The 21,679-nt window shown below is 43.0% G+C and overlaps 1 protein-coding gene across 1 annotated transcript; it reads left to right on the top strand.

Moving 5' to 3' along the window:
* Positions 1–2,748: 2,748 nt before the first annotated feature.
* GPR55 (G protein-coupled receptor 55) lies at positions 2,749–9,541 on the top strand. Its single transcript, XM_030280497.4, has 2 exons — positions 2,749–3,172; positions 6,648–9,541. The coding sequence occupies exons 1-2, from the start codon at positions 3,153–3,155 to the stop codon at positions 7,660–7,662; spliced, it is 1,035 nt and encodes a 344-aa protein (XP_030136357.1). The 5' UTR covers positions 2,749–3,152; the 3' UTR covers positions 7,663–9,541.
* The last annotated feature ends 12,138 nt before the right edge of the window (positions 9,542–21,679 follow it).

Here is a 21,679-nt window from a genome sequence, read left to right as displayed (position 1 = left end):
TAAAAAGTAGAGAAAGTTCAGCAAACTTCAAAAAACAACAAACCAACCAACAAACCCTACTCACCTTTGAACATTATGAATTTTTTGGTCATACCTTTTCTATCAGTTGGATTATGGTTCTTCCAGCTTCTATTCATTTGCTAGCTGGAACATAATACTGGGAAACAGATAAAGTTGTTAAGATTCCTGTCTCTAGGTAGCACAAAAAAACATACACACAGTGCATTTTATTGGTTAATTTAAAAAACCTGAAGTCCTTCTCCTTCCCCTTGAAAACCTCAGAGCCATGCAGCCACCTGGATCCCCAAAACACAGCATTTATCAGGCAGCAGTGCTGGGTGAAAAGGCACTGGAGCACAAAGGACTCACTGAAATAATTCCTGCTGGGCTTTTTCACGTTAGCACCTGAGAAACTCCAAAAGCATTCACCAGGGAAGGGGGAAACAAGCCTTAATTTCTTAGCCAATAATGTATCTGCCAGCCTGGGACTGAGTCATTCAGAACTTGCCCTCATTAAATATGCTCTAAATGGAAGTTGTCCTCATTCAAGCCAAAAAAGCCAACTTGCAAAAAGATTTATGTGCACACCAACAAATGACTTACTCACCTATGAGTGGTGAACCCACATGTATCACAAAAAAATTGCCAACTTAGCAAACATACAGTTGATGCGTGCAGAAATGCTGATTTTTTGTCTAGGTCTGATGCATCCAGTGACACTAAGTGAGAAGTTCACAGAGCCACAAGGAATGAAGCTAGTGCTGGCAGTGAAGGCAGCACAAAGTATTGCATTCATTTTTAAAGGAGGATGCCTGTGGCAAGAAGTTTAAAGAAGCAATCCTATTTCAGCTGCAACATGGCGCAGGATAACTTGTTCAAAAGTCACTCAATTGTAGGGTGTTTGCTTTCTGCTAATATTTAGTTGCACTCTTAAGTCTCTTTCTGTGACTCCAAATTCATTTCAGTCTGTTGCTGAGTTGGAGGCAGACCACAGTTCTGAGAAGACAGAAGTTGCAAAGCCCTTGAAACCTCCCAATTCCAGAATATGTTTCCGAAATGCTATGAATCATATTGCCTTCATTTCCTCTGCCACACAGTTTTCTGAGGAGGTTTACCTAAACTTTGTTTGGTGTTCTGCTTTTTTTTTTTTTTTTTTTTCTTTCCAAATCCCATTTTAAGTGAGACAAGAAGAAAGTTGCAGGTTTTTTTCTTCTCCTACTCCTGTGGTATGAATGCTGATGCTACTTTTTCTCCAGAAAGATGAAATTACCTCCAAAGCCAGGCTGCAATTTGAAAACTGTCACTTAGAGCTGCATTTCTTCCTGTATTTTTCTGCAAAGGGTTGCAGCATGTCCACAAGTCACGAGAGGGGCTGTCAGCACTAGCAAGTGAGTTTCACACTTCAGCCAGAGAGGTTCCAGAAAGCCTTGGAAGCTCATCTCAAGAAAAGTGTGTTTGGCTCATGTGTGGCTCACATGTGAGGCACTCGTTTGCTGCTCCGTGCACCTCAGTCCTCTCACAGCTAAACATTTGTTTGCCAGCCTGCAGTTATGAATCACACACCTGAGCTGGCTAAAAGTGGCCCATACCCCTCAAATAGTTGAACAGCTGCACGTGTGGAAGTAGCTGTACCTCTCAGAAGCCTCCGAGTGCTTCACTACTGATCTCCAGTATGCAAATGGAGCAGAAACTGGGGGAAGAAACCCTATTTTTATTACAACCTTTCCTACAACTTTCCACTTTCTAGCTCCTCCCCAGCTCAAGGAATAATTGAAATTTGGAGGTAGCCACCACAAGCTCACAAAAGCTCCCATCTGTATCACACAAGGTAAAGGCCGGGCCAAACCCCCTGACTTAGAGAGGAATTGCTCCCCACCCTATTTTGATTACTGACTGGAAACAGCTGAGGATTTAAATCTTTACACTTTTTCCACCTTCACTTGCTTATGTAAGTAGGCATAGAACATATTTTGAGAAGGGGAAAAAAAAAAAAAGAGAAGAAAAGAAGGATGTGGTTGGTTATGCCGCTTAGCAAACTGGTAAGGCACGGTCTGTAAGAAAACACTCCCGTGCTCTGTAGAGCAGCCTGGACTGAAGCAGTGCTGCTGATCTGCTTGCCAGGGCTCAGGTAAAGTAATTCCTCTTTTAGTTATTGACTTTAATTTTGCCAACAATTTAGTAGCAGCATTGATTGTAGACACTGTTTTTAAGCTGCTTAGATGATTGTTACTTAGAAAGTTCAAACAATAAGCTCAAACATTGTTTTGTTTAGCTTAGAGAAGAAAGATTTCTGCTTTAGTGATAAATATAAATCTATTCTGTTATAATCAAAATATTTAGAAAAAAAATGGTAAGAAATTATCCAGCTGCAAATGAAATACATGTATATCCATGCAGATGAAATACAGGAGTGGGACCTGCTGCTCATTGCACTGAACCATCTTACTCTTCTCTAGTGCATCCACAAGAGAATAAATTATATTTAACATAAATAATGTTCTAGGAAATAGATATAAACAAAGCATGTTTCTGCTAATGAAACTTTCATGGATAAGAACATCCTTAGTGTAACATCTCTAACCTGTGATCTCGTACAGATTTCTGTGAATCCCAGCTAGAGCCAGATTAACTCAGGTCCAAGCTGCAAAGAGGAAACCATTCATGAATTCTGCTCTACTGCAAAAAAAACCTAGTGGAGCTATTCCTGTAAAACCTTGCTGTTCATTTCCTAGGTCTGAACAGCTTTGCTGCTCACTAAACCAGAAGCTCCTGCTATGGCAAAACCCAATTAATATTTAATGAGTTCAAAGGAAGTGGAAAAATCCTCAGCAGGAGAAACTGAGGCCAAATGGAGCAGCGACAACACAGAGGCTGGACCAGCTAAGGCACACTCTCCTCAGTACTGTTAATTACAGGTTCTTATATTATCTTTTGGTTTCTAGGAGTTATCTGAAACAATCCTAGAGCCACAGGAGATTCCTTAAAAAAATCTGTTGAAGACAGAAATTTTCCTCGGAAGACTGGAAAAGAGCAAACGTGGTACCTCTCTTAAGAAGGTGGAGAGGAAGGGTTGGAAAAACTAGATCTGTAATCCTGGCTTTAGTATTTGGAAAAAACATTGGAATTTCCCACCAAAGAATCTGTTTGTAAGCATGCAGAACTCAAGTCAGTGGTAAGTAAAAATCTGCAGAGATTAATCTGAGAATGACTGAAATAGAAGTAATTTGACTTCCTCTGTGAACCCGTCAGCAAAGGGAGATGGGGCTGTAGGAGGGGGAAACAGGCTTCACACACTACCTCTAAAGAACTTCTCATAAGCAAAGGAAACATGAGCAGTATGAAACTTCTGTATGATTCGTGGTACCCACTGAGATTCTAATCAGTGTCTGCTCTGTAGGAAAGATGTCTCCAGTACAGTTCAGTATCTTTCAGGATGAGTATTAGCAGTACTTTTACTAATAATTTGGACAATGCAGTAAAGATGATGCTTATGAAATGACTGCAAGGTTATTTGTCAAGGAAAATGATTCTTCAAGTGAACCCTAAGCAAACGTCACTTAGTCTGGAATAGTTGCACAATTCCCACGGATTACTCAAAATGTGAAGTTTAGATTTGAGACATTAAGTGATAAAAAAACCACCATATTTTTGACAATCAGACAATTATCAATTTAAAGGCTCTTTTCTTGAAATGAATCATTGTCTGGAGTAATGCTACATGTAATTCAGTATCAATGAATTCTACAGAAAAGGTATTTGGTGAGCTAATGGTGCAATGAAAGTAGCACCAAACTGTTGCAGCAGACACTAGGGGTAGAAATGAGCCAAGACACAGACTCTGATTCAATAACATGAAAAGGGTTCTGGTTTATTCTTTAGAGCTTATCCATCCTGACTCTGACTACAGCAACCTTCTTCTGTTGGCTTCTCTGGCAGGCTCTGGCTGCTGGCTATCCCTGCTGGAATATGACTGCAAGTCATACCTAGCTTGAGTGTGACTGCAGGCTCCAACTCTATCAGACCCAGACTGACCTCACGGCAGATCTTCTGCAGCAGCAACTCTCCTCCTTGTTTTGTTCTTCTTTGAGTCTCTCTGGATCATTCCTTCTTCCTCGGGCTCCTCTTCTTCCTCCAGGCTCTCCCTGACTGGCCAACCCACCCCTTTTGTCACACTTATCTTTATTAGTCACAGCTTCCACGCATTGAGGGCAAGGCTCTTCTTCTTTGGTAATTAGTACAACTGTGATTTATCAGGGCTGAGGTCACTTGTAATCCCTTCTTCTACACCTCTACCAAACCTCAGACTTTGAAGAGTCATCATGCACAGTTTTCTGATACATTTACAAAGGACACCAAGTGCTGGGTTGACAGGTGTGTCACTACCCCAAAATGTTTCCTGTCACCTGATGTTCTCCCCAGGTGGTGGGTGCCCTTGGCCACAGGACACCCGTGCTCACACTAAAGCTGGTGTTCCCATGTCCCCTTCCCTGTCCTGCCCCTCGGTGACAGCAGCATCTGCCCAGAGTGAGCCCCTGCACACACTGCACCAGCTCAGCTCCATGTTCTGTGTGATTTTCTCACTTCTCACACACCACAAACATGTGATTTTCCAAGTAGCTGCCACATATTGCTGGCTCAAGTGGGCTGATTTAACCTCACCTTGATGACCAAAGGAAGTTTTTCCCTTTTGCTCTCATTTCTGACAGATAAATCCAGTGATAACATCCAGCTTTCCTTTTGCTGTTTCCTGAGTTGCAGCGCTGTGACGCCCAGCTCAGGTGGCTCTGTCCAGCTCTCTGTGGGTGACAGTGACACCCAGCCCCTCCCCAGAGGTGACCCTCACTCCTACAGCGGGTCACACAGCCAAGGACAGTCTCAGTCCCTTAACAACCCCATCCAGTCTGTTTGTAATCCTCACCAGCTTTCAGACAACCATTTCCCTGCCTACTGAAGAGCCCTTGTTCTAAACCCTGCTTTTTCTGCTAGCCGCTTGTTTCTAGTACACTTTGCGGAAATGCAAGTGCCTAAAATCCTCTGCCTTTCCCTTAGATGAAAAAGCAGACACTTCATCAAAGATAAGGGTCTGGTAAGAGCTCTCAAAGACTTATTTAGCAGTTTTCTTTATAAATCCACGTGAAGCTTAAGCTCATCAGTTACAGAATTGCTTTAATCACATTTGACACTCTTTCCTACAACAGATAGATTAGACGGAACCTTTTCCAGCCACACTGATAACATCCATGTCTCATAATAACTGCTGGGCTGGACCTTCAGCTTTATGTGCCTGTTCTTTCTGTAGTCTGAGCTGGAAATTAATGTTTCACTAATAGCAGCATGTTAAACTCTGAGTGCATTTTGTGTTCAGATACAATTATTTCCATTATCACTCCCAGATTCCCACAAGCCATCCCACATCTGACCTCCAGCACAATGTCAATGAATTCTTATGGAATTAGTGGTATAAGAGTTGGCAAAATGCAAGGCTGTCTCCTCAGCTGTTCTCTGTTTCTCCATATTTTTTTTAAATATTTTATTTTAGCCACTAAAAAAAAAAAATCTTTCACTCTTTGGTTTTGGTTTCTTTAGTAAAGTTTAGATTCATTTGGCAGTGCTTAAGAGCTGTCACTTGTCATCCTCCAAAGCAAAGATTCTCCTCTTGATCAAACTCTTTTTAAAACACCTTCACTTACTCCTAAAATTTCTTTTGAGCTACTTGGTTGGCTGAACTGGACTGGGAACTTCAACTACCAATTTCTTATGCTTTATTAGGACTTTTTTTGGTTTTGATTTAAAGAGATTATAAAAAGCACTTTTAAGGCATAGTTTGTTAAAGCCTATGTATATTTTTAAAAACAGTGATAACATTCAAGATAAATCAATTTGTTTAAGAATTGCATTATGAAGACGTCATGGCTTCCACTTGCTAATCTTTGCTGGATTGTCTAAGATAATCAGTTAAAATTTAAACTGCTAACCACAGATTTAAACAATGCTGAAAGTTAAGCACAAGTGAAAAAATACGCTTACTCATTTTGCACCTAGATAAAAGATCAGTCTTCTTAAACTGACCTTTTAAAATACTGCATTGGATATAAGCACTGTATGAAACTAAAATATCATATAAATATGGGTGCAGTAAAAGCACATCAGCAAAAGCTACTGATGCATGAGGATTTAGATATAAGAGCTATCCCAGATATCAGATCAACATACCTTAATATGGAATAATAATTTCATTAATTTCTGCATAGCATCAAAACTAAGCACATATGTTAGGGAAATTTCAACAGGTGTACAAATTATTAAAATTAGCCAGTAGTCTTCAGAGTTTTTGAAAATATATGTTAGAAGGAGTCAGTCCCTTCAATATCTGAATTGGAGTCTCTTCCATGGGCTGGTAATCAGTGGATGCTGACTACTTTCCCCTGAGAATCAGACTCCTTTGTGACATAACAAGCCAGTCAAATTGGAAATAGAAAGCTCTGTGCTTGGCAGGTTTCACTTTCTGTAATAGACAAGGCTGACCAAATGTCCAGCTCAAGACCAAAAAATTCTAGAACTGTGTTTGAAAGGATCTTGGTTTGGCTTTATCATGGCATTAACTGTGAGTCTTACACATTTCCAACTTGCTTTCTTTGTCATTTCAGGGCAGAAATGACCAGCAGCAGTGAGAATTGCAGTTTTACAGCCATCAACAGCTTGGCATGGAGCCTGCAGCTGGGGCTCTCCATCCCCACCTTCATCCTCGGGCTGGCTCTCAACAGCCTGGCCCTGTTTGTGTTCTGCTGCTTTTGGAGAAAGCAGACCAAGACCTCGGTGTACATGATCAGCCTGGTGCTGGCAGACATCCTGCTGCTGCTCTCGCTGCCACCAAAGCTGTACTACTCTGTCACCAAGGTGCCTGGGCTGCTCTGCTCCCTCATACAGGCTCCTTACTTCGTCAACACCTACACCAGCATCTTCATCATCGTCTGCATCACCGTGGACAGGTACATCTGCATAAGGCACCCCTTTGAAGGTCGAGCTAACCAGTCCCCCAGGTGGGCCGTGGTGATTTGCTGCTTCATCTGGGCAGCAGCTTGGATCTGCAGCATCCCAATTTATGTGTTTCAGAAGAAGGAACCTATTAAATGCTTTCACAACATGTCAGACCAGACGTGGAGTGTGCCCTTCATTGTTTCTGTGGAAGTGTTTGGGTTTCTGATCCCTCTTGCAGTGATGGTTTTCTGCTCTGCCCAAACCATCTGGATTCTTCTGAATCACAAAACCCATGACAAAAAGAGCGTGGAAGAGAGCGGCTCATTGCGAGTGATCGTCATCAACCTGGTGGTGTTCCTGGTGTGCTTCACCCCCGTCCACCTTGGCATCCTGCTGCAGTGCCTGGTGAGGCAGCACCTGATCGTCAGCTGCAGGATGAGGCAGGCCATCAGCCTCTTCCTCCAGGTGTCCATGACATTTGCCAACCTGAACTGCTGCCTCGATGCCTTCTTCTACTACTTTGCAGCAAAGGAATTCTGTAAGAAAGCACACCTGAGGAGGGCCATTGAGCTGTGTCCTGTCCTTAACCCCTGTGCCCTGCGATGGCACTGCCAGCGCTGGGAGAACGCCCCGTGCCAGGACACTGACAGTGCTGTGCCTGACGTGGCCGGGCCCGTGCCCTAGGGAGGAGGACAATGATTTCCAGGGAATGCAAAACTGTTCCATATTTTAATTCCCTTTAAAGATGAAGGAGAGAAAAGTTAGATGAAGGAACCAGCATTAGCAAAGTGACAGACTAACCCCAAAAGAAGCATTAGCCTCGAGAGTATCTACCAAATGTGAAAAGCTTGCCAGAGGAAAACTAAAACTAACCAGATCATGGGAATCCCTTTTAGCATCAGCTTTGGTCATAGCTGCACCCGTTTTCCCTTTATGTATGTGATCAGAAAGGTGTTGCTAAGAGCAAAACCAGAAATATTCATAACCTTTTTAACTTAGAATGCACCTTGGCAGTTTAAAAGCAGCATCCAGCCAAAAGTCTGACTCTGCAGAAGGTCACTGTTGGAGATCCTCTGCTTTGGACAGCCTGGGGCAGCAGTGAATCCTCCCTCCTGGAAGCATCCTGGACTGCACAGGGCTGCTAGGAGGGACAGCAGTTTTTGCTCTTTCATGGAGGACTTGCTGCCCAGAATAGAAACCCAAGGGACTATCTCAGGTACCAACCATTCCTGAGCAACAAACTTTCCTGATTACCCGTGCTGAAGAATCATTGTGGCTTTCTTCTGCAATTTTAAATCAGGTTTTGCCCGTGTAAATCAAAACAACCCATTCAAATATGAGATTTAAAGAACGACTGAATGTGTCGAACTGGGTTTCTACATCAGCACATTTCTATCAAAGATGTAATGTAGCATATGTACGAAATTCTTCTGCCTGTCTTCTCATTCTTTCTTGGAGCAGGGGAATGAAGAAAGCAAAGCCTGCATCACAGAAGATTAGGGAGTGGTTGATGATTTCCTCTCTCCCAGCTAGAAGGCTGGACCAGCTCTGTCCAGCTCATTCCTTAGGGAAATCCTTCCAGCTTGTACTGTACACTTCTCCAAGAGTCTCTGGGCTTGCCTGAACTCTTCAGCTCAGCACTCTGGGCTGTCACCACCCTAATGCCATTTACAAGTTTGGCTCTGACTCTGATCTAAAGGTTTGTTGAAATTTAAGCCAAGCATTTCTTGAACCCTTATCTGGGCATGGTTGGTGCTCATAGCCAGAAACACTTTCACAAAAAGGAATAATTTTCTTTGCCTTTCCTAGAACAGCTGTGAAAATAGTCTGAGACTGTTGACAGTCAAGTTTCTGGGACAGGTATTCCATTTATTCAAAATGTGAAAAGAAATTATCTTCTCTCTGTAGCAAATTAAAAAGAAAGGGGTCCAGTTTTGAAAATACAATTTGCTGTCCATCAATTTCCATAGAAATGATTGACTGTGCAAGAGGGCAGCTGCACATATCTTATAGTGGGACTGTGAACATTTTAAAACTTGTTAGTACTAAAACTATGGCCACAGCTGAGGTGAAAAAATATTTTTAGCATCATCTTCACTGCTTTCTGTAAAGGAGCAAGAGGAAGAGCTTTCCAAAAGAGTATATTTTCTAAACATTATTGAGTGCCTCCATCACTCAGAAACTTACAGATTTTCAATATGGGTTAACCTTTCTTCTTTGCACCTTTCATATTACTTTGCATATAAAATATGTGTGTGAAAATGAAGTTTTACTAAATAAACTGTGCATGAGAAGTGTATGATTTAAAAATACATTTTAATTTCCCAATTTAACAGCAGTATGTAATTCTCCTCTACCTGCACTAGCTGCCTAAAAAATTATCAGCAGCAGCAATTGCGACCCATCACACAAGGCTGGGATTATTAAAGTCGGGCTAATCAAGCTGCAATAATGGGCAGTGGTGGGGAGCCACTGTGAGCCACTGCTCTCAAGGCTCGGTGTGCTCCTGGCTGCAAACCCAGACTACAAAATCTGGAAATTAAACTGGGCTATTTTATTCCCATTTATTGCCACCAGTGCCTCTTCTTTGTGGGCCTAAAATGTTTTTATATATAATTTCATTGGTCTGAATTTTGCCTGTTGTATAAGTAAATGAGAGCAGCCTCGCTAAGTGTGCTTGAAATTTGAGAAATGAAGTGAAAATGAAATTAAGAGAAAGAAGGAAGAAAGCCCAGCTGTGTTGATTTTACAGGTTGTTACAGTAGTCCTAATTTTTAGCACAAAAAAGCACAGGTCTTTTGAGCAAGAAGGTGTCACTTTCAATTCACAGCTTTTCAAGATGAACTTACATTCAAATAATACACTTAAGTCCTGTCTTTGACCTGCAGCTAAGAATACATTTCTTTCTAAATCAGAATTTTACATGCAGGCTCCTGTGGGAAATCCACTGTTAACTCTGGAGCATCTCCAGTTGGTTGTAGTTTTATACCAGGACAAAGCAATAAAAATCCTTCTGCAGCTTGGGAAGATACAGAGCAATTTTGTTGGTGAATAAAACCGAAAAGCATTTGACATTTTAAAAACACAAATCTTCCTGAGCAGATACAAAGCTTCCGTGCAGCAGAAATGGTTTCTTCTCTCTTGGTGTTATTTTTAATACACAGAAAAGTGATGGAAAGCTGAATGTGAAGCCCTCACATACTCAGGTTTCCTCCCAGTGCTTCAGCAGTATTACAGAGTCAAAGAAGCACTGTCTTAGTGGAAAAAAATAAAAATCAAGTGCTAACCAGAAGCACCAAAACCAATGCCTTTAAAAGTTACATTTTCAGTTCCACTCTCTTCTGTGAATTGGACAAGACCACAATTGCACAATTAACCATGGACCTTACAGAGGAGCTGTGTTTAACATTAATTTTTCTGGACGCAGCCATTTCAGGCCACAGGTGAAAATATTCACAAAACAATTTTTTTTTTTTTCATCCAATTAAACTTCTCCAACTGGGCCAAATCCCACAGGCCTCCATAACATAGAACAGAGCTGATTTTTCTTGAGGGCATTTTTATCAATGGCTGATTACTCCAACATTCTCCAATTCACATTTGTTCAACCATCAGTGTGATTCCCCAATCTGTATTTTACAAAGAAAGACAGAAGAGCACAAAAGTAGTTTGGACGAAAAACCCAACCTCCAACTTAAACAAACAAAAACTCCCAGCAGACAAAACCACACAGGATTTGTTCCCCAAATTCTTTTCCTGTCCCTTTGCCTGGTGGGTTTTATCATCTTCATTTCCCTGCTTGTGCACAGAACTGATTTCTAATGCTATAAAAGTAGCATCAAAGCAATGCCAGACTTTTTGAAAAGTTCTATTGCCCAAGAAGTCCCTTCTGAAATATTTTCAACAACAGTGACATCAAAAAAAGGAAATTCAACTGGTTTAATAGCAAGTAGAAGATCTAGTATATGATTTTTTTCCATACATGAACTTTACCTTTGCTTTTGTGATGTATGATTTATGAGCTCGAAGGCACCAAGGGAGGGCCCAAGCCTAGATCCAAGCACTGTCAGTCTCCTGCCTTCTCACAAGGGGCCACAGTGAGCCCAGATGGGCCTGGAGAGTCACTCCAACATCTTTTCACTATGATTAAATACATTAGTTAAAAATATAAACCAGACAGTTTTCCATGCGAGGATGAACAACCACAAAGAAAGCCTAATAAATGTCACTCTAGTAGTTTGTCATATCAAGTAATTTCAAGTTTTCAGGAAACTTCAAAGTGAGAAGAGCAGCCATCTCACTGCCTGAGGCAGCCTCGAGATCGTGACAAGAAGCTGAAATGGGCTGGAAGATTGAAACTGATCTTCAGAGAGACCCAAACCCGCCAGGATATTTCACTCAGGGGTTATTCTGCAACACCACAACTCAGCCTGCCTCAAGCACATGCAAACGAAAGACAAACCCAGGCTACTCAGAGGTACAGACTTCTGTCTGTCTCACCAAAGTGGTTTTGCTGAGGTTTTCCCCCTCACATTAATTTTCCACTTCAGACTAATTGCTTTCTGTGAGTCTTGGGCACGCTCTCCATCCTTCCACCCCAACACAGGGAGCAGAGCCCAGCAGAGGCAGCGTCCTCTGAGGGACTGGCAAGTCCAGCAGGAGAAACCAGAGTCCCCACAGCTCCTGAGGACTTCCCATGGGGGAAGAGGGGCAGAAATGTGATGCCCTGAGCAAACTGAAAAGAAACCTGCCTGTCTGTTATTTACACAACAGAACAAATGGGAAAGCCGGCTTGGCTGGCTTTCAAATTTGTGTGCTTGCTGAACATGTGGAGAAGCACAAGCTCCACACACACTGCTCTGGCCGCTCTCCTAGCACTGCCAAAAACCAGAGCCTGGAGAGAACAGGCAAAGGCTCAGTTACCAAAAGGTGCAGCAACTTCTCTTGCTGCTCAGCTGCTGTGTGTGCAGGGGGGAGGAAGAGAGAGGAAGAGGAGCAGAGGAGCTGCAGCAGAGCACAGAGGCTGAGCTGAGCCTGCTGTCAGGGACAGCATCTGCCTGGGCAGTCCGAGGTGCTGCAGTCCAGAGACACAAACCTGCTCCCAGCATAAGAATCACATGAGGCACATAAACCCCTCTTTGACCCCTGTTCTTGCTCAAGGCAAGATTTTGGGTATCTCCCCAGAGGTGTCCCCAGGCTGCTCTGTGGGTGTCCCTGCCCAGCACTATTAAAGGTTGTGCCCTCTGCCACTGCTTCTCACATTGCAGCTTTCTTCAGCTGTTTTGTAAACTGCTTTTGTAAGCAGCTAAAACTTTATGTCCTGTAAAGGTGTGTGGGAAACAGAAGAAACCAAAACCAAAACCCACCTACTTTTTTAAAGTGATATAACGTTTGACTATGGAGAACATTAAGTGAAGGCTCCCGTGCTGCTTCTGAACACATAATTAAATGCTTTTCTGTCTGCAAGAAAGCTTTTTGCATTGGAAAATCACTCCTAGGAACTGATGGCCACAAATGTTATGCAATGAGCTTTCACAGCTCTGTAACCTCAGTGTTAACTCGAAAACTCCTGAGAAATCAAGCTCACCCCTAAGGCATGGCTACGTCAGGTTCCCACAAGCAATTTATCTCTTGAACATCAGGCCAGCACAGAGACTAAAGAGTGTTAGCACCGAGGCACACCTGAAAAGACTAAGAATAGTGGCATTTCTCGAGTGCCTTTCATGTGAGGAAGTCAGAATGTGAAACGAGACCCGATCCTGCTGCACAGGTGCCTCTCAGCTGCTGCCGCACGCACAGGAAGCAAAAAGGTGAACCAGGTGGGCAGCAGCCAAGCACTGATGTACTTCAGGCCCTGCAAGGTGATTCTGTGCTCCTGCAGTGGCACAATTTATTACCTTTTGCCCCTTCGGTCAAAGGTTTTTCTTTCTTTTATTTCATTTTAAATATATATATATTAAAAATAAAAAAGAAGAAACGCTGGCAGTACTCACTGCAGCATATGGCGTGACAGAGGGATCACCAGAGCCAAATTCATGCTGGACCTGTAGATTTTAAATTCATTCTTTTTTTAATCACTGTCATTTCTGCCTCACCAAGAGGTCCTAGGAATGGCACTGCTTTCTCCAGCACCCACTGCTCCAAGGTGAGGCCCCATCCTGCCAAGAATGAGCTCAGTAACTGAGTCAGACCTGCTCTATGTCTGTAAAGGGGCACCAGGGTGACATCCACATTGTCTCATTGGCACCAGCTGACACCCTTCACTGCAGAAACCCCTCAGCCAGCACCTTTCACACATGCCCACTGTCCCTGGGAGCGCTGCCTGCGCCGAAGGTCACCGTGCTCACTCATTTAAAGCATGAAAGGCAGAGCTGTGGGGAGGCAGGGCACGCCTGCAGACCTCATGACAAGTGTCAAAGCTTGCCCATGAAGCAGGTGTTTTGAAACAAGCACATCCTGCTATTTAGCTTCTCCTCAGCCCAGCTCGGTGCTTCTGCAAGGTTTTCAAGCCCCATTTCTGGAGATACATGCAATGGCCAGCTTCCTATGGGGCAAAGAACATCCCAGAGGCGTGAGAAATGGCATTTCCCATGAGAATTCCCACCCATGCAGCCACCTTGCAATCTGCTCCGTGGCACCCAGCTGGTGCCCAGAGGTGCTGCCCAGGGCAGGCAGCTGCAGGTGAGCCACTGCCTCAGTGGCAGATATGAAAAAGCAGCTGGTTTTCCCCCACAGCTGTTGAAGCACAACAGCTTCAAGGACAGCTGGATTTCCATGTTAAAAAAAAATAGGAGAAAATGCCTTTTTTTGTTCACATTCAGGCTGTAGTCCACTCATTCCATTTTCGTATTTCTGACACCTGGAAAATCACACTTGTGAGTGAGAGACATTGTTCCACGGTTAATCTTCATTTCAACCAAGACGGAATTTACCCAGTTCAGCACATGGGTGAAGTCCAGTTCTAGTTCTGGGAACTGCAAACACCACAGATGCCCACGATCACCACATCAAGATCACACTGTTTTCTCTTTTTAAAAATGTGAGTTCAAGTAAACCCATGAAACATTCCTATGAAAGCAAACAGAGAGAGAGAACAGAGAAACGCTGCAGGTTGTCTGGTCCTATGAGCTATATATTAAAAATGTATATATTTTCTCTTTTGTGCAGTGTGCTGAAATGAAACTCAAGTTTCATTTTGGCACAGCAGTGCCAGTGCTCAGTGCCCCTCTCCAGTTTCCCGGAGGTGCTCTCAGCAGCTCTATTTCAGAGCTGCATTTTGCCACACTGAAGAGGGAAGCAGCTGCTCCCACCTCAAGCAACGCCCCATCCTGCAGTGTCAGATCCAGAAACGAGTGTGGGTCCCTCAGCAGCCCATGAAGAGCTGCTGGCATCTCTAGGTAGAAACTCAGTGTTTAAACTTCTGGCTTGCCCTCCCCAAGGACAGCAGGGTGCTTGGACATCTGGGCTCTCAGATCAGCTCTCTGTGGGCTTGGATATCTGCATCCTGCAGATGAAACCATACAGATGCTTATTAAGCAGCTCTGCCATCACAATCAACTCATTACTGAAAAAGATGCAGCCAATAATTATGCCAGATGCTAGCTGAGCTCTGGAAAGGGCACCACACATGACTGCCCTTGTAGATTAATGAGAGTTCAAACAACCAGTATCTGTATTAATCTATAATTGCCTGGTGTTACTGGGAAAAAATGAAGACTTTGGTATTTTTCTGATACCTTTGATCTGTTTATTTGTTGTGTTACTATGGTTCATTTCCCCTTCGCCCAGGTTGACACTGGCTGGGAAATTTTTCTCAATATTTCATCGTACCAAAAAAAAAAAAAAAAAAAAGAATATGCCATGTCTTTTAGAAGATCCTAATACCTCCACTCTGAACCTTTTACAGACAGTGCCTTTTCTCTGCTACTACACGAAGTCTTATCCAAAGGCAAGCAGTTCCAACCCAGATTTCCAAGACTTGCTCTCCATTCCTACAGCAGTTGAAAAAGTTGCTGAAACACTGCAACAAAACAACTGCATTGAATTCTTGCAAATCTGAGTCTTTCTTTTTCCAGTACACTGAATTGTCCTAGGTGTGCCCAGCATGTAGCAGCTCCAGTAAAACTGGAGATCTCTGCATGTTTCCAGCTCTCCTTCTCATGTACTGAGATCACACTGCAAAGCCAGGCCCTGTCACATAATTGCCTTGAAACCATAGATCCCTTGGCAGCATAAAATGCTGAAATCTGAACTCTGGTGTGATTCTTTTAGGGGTTTTCGTTGGTTTTTGTCAGTGTAACAACAAGCCCTAAGTATAATAAAGAGAGTAAAATTGTTAGAAAAGTATCACCTCTAAAACCTGATTCTCTTCAGGCTTTAGTAGTAGAAACACAAAAATATCCTGAGAATTAAATCTTTCTCTTTAAAGTAGACAGCATGATTTGTTTTGAGTCACAAACTTCTCTAAATGACTCCAAACCACATTTGCTGAATTTACACAGCAAAACCTTCTGTTCTTTCTTCTCTTTTGACTTCCAGCACTAGAAATTCAGCTTGGGGAATTCAGATGGATCATCTCTCATTTGTATATCTCTGTCAAACAAATTCAGTGCCAGCTAAATCCAAGTTTCTCAGGTGTTTTCTGGCAACACACAGACAGAAGAGGGACCAAAGGCACAGCCAGAGTCCCCCAGCAAGGATGCTGGGTGTAAAAACAAGCACATGCTCCCTTTCCATGCTCATGCTGGCAAATGCTGCTCTCCCTGGGACCATTATTCACTCCCAGCTCAGCCTAATGCCTCAAGGGTCATCACTGGCAGATTTCAGTCCAGCTCAGCAGGAATTGGCTCTGTGTTGGCTCAATACTGCAGACAGGACAAAGAGAAGCAAAAATAAATAAAAATATTCTGCTGTCTCCTAGCTGCACCAAGTACCAGGTCCATTATATAAAAAAGTGTACCTGGTGATTTTCAGGACAGAAGACCTAAAGAAGCCTCACTCCAGCAAACCAACCAGTGAGAGTTCTCCCCTATGGAAAGCTGACAAGATTGAACACTGAATTTTTCAAACAAAGAACATACTCTATGCACTTTCTTCCAGCTTGCCTCCAGCCTTTTGCCCCTGAAACACCCTTGGCAACACGAGTCAGTTTGGTTTTTCTGCCACCCACATTTAAGCTGCTGTCTCTTACTTTCTGCTGCATTCTTCCAACAGATTGACCCTTGTAAAAATCCAGAAGTATCACCAGATAAATCTTTCATCCTGTTTGCACCCACTTTACCCGCTGATGGAAACTTCTTTCAATGTCAACACCAAATGCCCTAAAATTAATTTGAGCTCCGTGTGGCTGATTCCATCACCAAACTCTGCCAATGTCAGAGTTACCCCCCCACACCAGGGTCTCACCATCATTACTCTGGTCTAGGAGACCTTGCTTTTTCAGTTGTCACCGTAAAAGGAGCAGTCAGATATTTTCTCAGTTCCTCTGACTGGAAGGAGAAGAGGGCACCCATGGGCTTCAGTAAGATCTGTAAATGCCAAAATGTCAAAAGGTCAGACACCAAGAGGCCCTTCAGTTTTAAAATAATTCCAGTATAATAATTTTAAAATTATTTCAGTAAGTTGCAAAGTATTTCTAAAATAATTGATTATTTTTTTAAGAGTGGATATCTGCAGGGTTGGGCTTTTTGATTTTTCTTACTGTAACTAGAATTCAGAAACCAAAAGTCCAGCCAAAACATCTACAAACATTGTCTACTGAGGTGTCACTCAGCTTTTTTAACCACCCGTACATGAAGTCACAGCCCAGTTTTAGGCATTGCCATTAAATGGACAGGTCCTTTTGGGCAGCAGCTGTGGGGCTGCAGCTGGCTCAGTGGCCATACCCTGCCCAAGGTGCATCTGCTGTGCCTGAGCCTGGGGAGCAGCACGGGCAGGCCTGCAGGGAGGCTGTGGGTGAGGAAGATGCTGCAGAGCCCCTCGGGCCATGACAGCAACACTCCCAGCTGGGCTGTGGTCCTTTTAAAAATGCCTGCCAGTTTAAACCTAACAGCAGCTTGTTATGAATCATCAGGTGCTGACATTTCTTCAAATTTTTAAAGATTTTAACTCCACTCTATCATATGGTTGCAAATTTCTCTAATACAACCACACACACACTGCATAGACAAGACCTGGCACACAGCTTCAAACAAATCCCTTTGCAAAGGTCGGAAAGTCAGAAAAATACACATATTGGAAAGCAATATAAATAAACCACTTCTGTTCCCCATCATCACAGGCAGCAGAGGACCAATACACACTGGTAGGGATCAAAGAACTTTCAGTCTCTCAGCAAGTCCAAATCTTGGGTTAGTTCTGCTCTTCAACAAAATCTTTAATTTTCCAAGTGGCTGTGCCATCTAAAGTACCATGTACATCACAATCCTTCTCCAGGTCCTAAAATAATAGAAATTACTCTAAATTTTAACATTCTGTGCAATGTGGTTTTGTCCCTGACCACGGCCTTGGCTGAAATTCAAACCTTCTTCCATTCCTGAGCTTTGCACCTAAATTTGGGCTCCTCAGCCTTACCTTTCAGTTCTCAGAACTGGTTTGTAACTTACTTGCTTAAACTGAATAAGGTTCCTTACAAAACTTTGCACTTTGCTTGTCCTCTTACCTCCTCCTAAAGTAGGAAGTTATGCACAGGTGGAAAAGGAGAGCCATCCCTGTGGCACCCACAGGATCCATCCCCCGCTTCTGCCCTTCAGCATCCTCTGTCCTCTTTCACTTGATGTCACCAGCCTCCCTGGCTGTCACCTGTCCACAGAGCTCCTTTCCCAGGTTTGGTGCTTGCCAGCAAGCCACAGCTGGGACTCTTCTGAGAATCTGCCCCAGATTTCCCTCAGCAGTGAGAAAAGACTGCTTTTTCCTGTACACTGAAAGCTGTGGGATTGAGTCACCTCTCTTCTCATGTCAGAGAGCTGAGAGACCTGAAGGTCTCATGTACATCTGGGGCTGGAGCACAGGGTGCTCAGCTAGAGGGGAAGAACTGGGGCTACTGAAATGACTGACATGCCACACGAAGAGAACACCAGCATGAAAGTCCTGCCTGGGTTTCCTTCTGGCTGAGAGCTGCACTCACAGCACCCAGACCCCTCGGTTTGCCTTCAGCAGTAGTCTGCCTCCTGAACCTCAGAGAAGACAGACCTGTATGAAACAAAACACCTTTAAATACTGAGAGCACCTTCAAACACAGCCCTTCACCACGGGCAGAGAGGTTTCTGAGCTGGAGCTCACCCACCTCTGCTCACCAGGAGGAGGGCAGAGGGTGGCAGTGAGGCTCCCAGAGAGCCAGAGCCCCTTTTCTGCTGGGCAGCAGACAGCCCCTGGGTCCCCTGGCAGCTGGAATGAGGCTGAAGGAGAGCTGGGCTCCCTCGGTGGCTGTGCACTGCCTGAGCTGCTGGGAAAACTCAGCTGGATGCAAACCAAAGCCCAGCACTCACACTCGCTTGGTGGTTCCCGTATGTACAATAAAAATTGTCTCGGTGCAACCAGCATCAAGCTAACAAATAGAACAGCACCACACACTCTTTCCCCCCCTACCTTGCTGCTTACATGCTCTTAAGACCTGGCTGAAAATCTCTGTCCTGCTGAATAGCAGCTGCCCCTACCAGGAGTCCCTTGGACATTGTGGGAGGTGCTATTGAGCAGAAGAGTAACAAGCCATAATTATTCCTGCGTCTGTTTGTTTGGGGGAGAATTCCAATTAAATTAACATTTGTGGGCGTCCCTCCAAACGTATATCTTCTCCTCAATCCAGAATCATAAGAGCTCTCCTATACAGAAATGGTCAGTATTTCTTAGTTTGATAAACCAGGTCAGTTTAAAAGAAAAAGAAAACAAGCACAAAAAATAGTTACTCTTTTTAACTACTGAAGAGAAATAAATTTTAACGCAGCAGTTACAGTTTCAGGCAGAGATTTAGCTGAAATGTGTCAGGTTATGTAGATGTCATTAATCTGCAGTTCTAAAAGCTTGGACCCATCTTCATCTCAAATTTGATCTGACTTTTCACAAGTTTATGAGATCAGAAAGAATGGAAGAACCAATATTCTGGATGCTGGAACAATTTACTCCAAAGAACCAGGTGTCAACACTGAAAAACACGAACTAGAATTATCTGCAAAACCCAGGTTACGGTAAGAATATTAAAAAAAAAAATAAAGACCTTGTAGTTAAAGAAAAATACATTCTAACCACTTTCTCCTGCTCCCCACTTAATTCAGATCACAAGCCAGACTGCTAAATCAGCACTTACAGCCCTATTTAGTAGTGCTTCAGTGGTTGTGGTTATTTACAAAAAAATGCTCAAGACCAGAGAAATTTTTATGCTAAAATATTTTAATACTTGACTTTAGAAACGCTTACCAAGAAAACAACAGGAAAAGGATGTGGCGTGATAAATACATGTTGCATCTTCATCAGTGTCATATATTTATTCATTTGAATGTGATTTCACTGAAATTAATGAGTGTCAGAAGTCTGAAGTGCAGGCGTGTCACGGTACCAAACAAGCAGCTATCAAGCTCCATTTTCAGGAAGGAAGATGGACATTTTTTAACTCACAGTGGATGTTGTTCACTAAAAACCCTTTAAACCTTTCACTGAAGGGATATTCAAAAAAGCAGAGAACGGTGTAGGCTCAGTCTGTGCACACCAGCTCTGAAGGAAGCAAAGCAATGGGAAGAGGAGGGGGAAGATGGTAGCAGGGAGAGGGCAGGAGCAGCAGCTCTCCCTTCTTTTGGTTGAAACTCAGGGGTTTTGGTTTTGTTTTTTTTTTTTTTTTGTGGAGCCACTGGGCCCCTTTCTGTAGGCACCACATCTCTAACTTTGCATACACAGACAGCATCCTCTGCATACAGAGGCTGGCACAAAGCTCTCCCTGCCCTCCTTCACACAGACTCCCCCAACTGAAATGATGTTGAAATTAGTCAGAAATGCTGAAAGATTCAAATTAATTAGGTGATCACATGATCACATACATATGAAACCTGAAAGGAAATAAAACAATGTCATTTAATATTTCTTTTGCTTGTTACTACATACTATTAACACAGTTTCAACAATTACCACCCAAGAGTAGTTAATTCTGAATAGGAAAGGGCAGACAGGCAAGTTTTTTTGGAAGATTATAGACTTCTTGAAGGGTGTGAACCTCCAGCCATAACTGATGCAATGTTGTCCCTCCTGGGCTGCAGGCAGAGCTGGGCCCCAGGAAGGAACAGGTAAAAATTGTGTGCTGATTTTGGATATCTGGATCTGGGAAACTGAACTCCATTGCAGATGTCTTGTATAACATTTTGAAAGTCCTTCTTATTATCTCTGCTTCCATTTCCCACTCATCAAATTGAAAAAAAAAAAAACCAAAAAACGAAACAAAACAAAAAAAACCCACCAAAAATCCCCAGACCCTATCTATGCCAGCAGGACAAGGCCAGAACAGGTACATTGAGAAGAGGAAAAAAACCCCAGCCTTGGCTGTGCCCAGCAGGCAAAACCTGTCATGGTACATTGAGATGTCCTGTGCAGAAACCTAAATCACCCTGGAAGTGGTTTGTCCAGGCACAAACACCACACCTCATCAGCACTGGGATAGAATTTGATAAACAGGTTGTAACATTAGCAAAGCACCAAACTGAGGTGTCCAACTAAGCAGCAACAGGAGGAAAGAGATTTTCATTAGCAGCCTCTGTGTGCTCTAGCTCTGGTGATAAAAAGTTAAATTTTACTTGTACAGAATGATATCATAAATACATGCACTGCTGCTGGTCTGTTAACATTAAAATATACTGTGAGTTGATGTTTGGCACAACAATGGTACACACAGTTTACACAATGAAGTAATAGAGCAGAAAACAGAGAGAGCAAAATGAATTCTAGTAAAACCATTTTTTAAAAGTTTCCCTTTTCCCCCTGTAAACAGGTATTTTGTAAATACACAATTTTGTAAGAATATTTCTTTTGAGGAATATCTTATTTATAGAAATTCAGGAAAATGTAGATTTATCAGCTTCTCACTGCTGTCATTGCATTCCTAACGAATTAATCTCTTAATGCTAATTATCTAAACTTGGAGGTTTGCAGTCTTTCAATTTCTGCTATCATAGTAACACTGGAAATCATGATTCAGCCTGCACCCCGAGTTTTTCTCTTCACACAAGAATTTTTAACTCTTCCCCTAAACATCCACTGCTGGCTCTGGTCACTCGAGCCACTTGATCCACACTTTTTCTCTTGCCTAAAATGACTCTTGGTTCTTCCTCCATTCATTATTTTTCTTGTAATGAAATGACATTCAGAGACTTTCCCTCCCTGCTGTAAATACCTCTGGCAGTTTCTCACAGACACATTACACACCCAGAAACGAGCCAAGAAAACTGACTTTTCCCATTAGGAAGAAGAGGAACTGTGAGATGTAGTGTCTAACTGGGACTCTTTGGCCACCACAGGGTGCACACAGTACCTCAGCCATCTAAGCAGCCCAGCTGGCTCAAAATTGAGTGCAGGTGCCTTTTGGAAAGGAGCTCCAGTTGTGTGGTTATTTTCCTAGAGATGTACGCGCAATTCACAACCATGAAAAATAAACTGAGATGTTGACCATCATCAGTAACTGATTTTCTTTTTTTCCCACCTTGCAGAATTCCAACCAAAGTGCATG

Source organism: Taeniopygia guttata, chromosome 9 (assembly GCF_048771995.1).
Source record: "Taeniopygia guttata chromosome 9, bTaeGut7.mat, whole genome shotgun sequence".
Classification (NCBI taxonomy): Eukaryota; Metazoa; Chordata; class Aves; order Passeriformes; family Estrildidae; genus Taeniopygia; species Taeniopygia guttata.
Note: the sequence above shows the minus strand (reverse complement) of the source record. Positions and strands in the feature narration are given on the sequence as shown.

Excerpts from the sequence above, each read along its gene's own strand:
- GPR55 (XM_030280497.4), top strand. The coding sequence starts at position 3,153 with ATGCAGAACTCAAGTCAGTG. Across the intron at positions 3,173-6,647 it reads ATGCAGAACTCAAGTCAGTG|GGCAGAAATGACCAGCAGCA; the intron begins GTAAGTAAAAAT and ends TTGTCATTTCAG.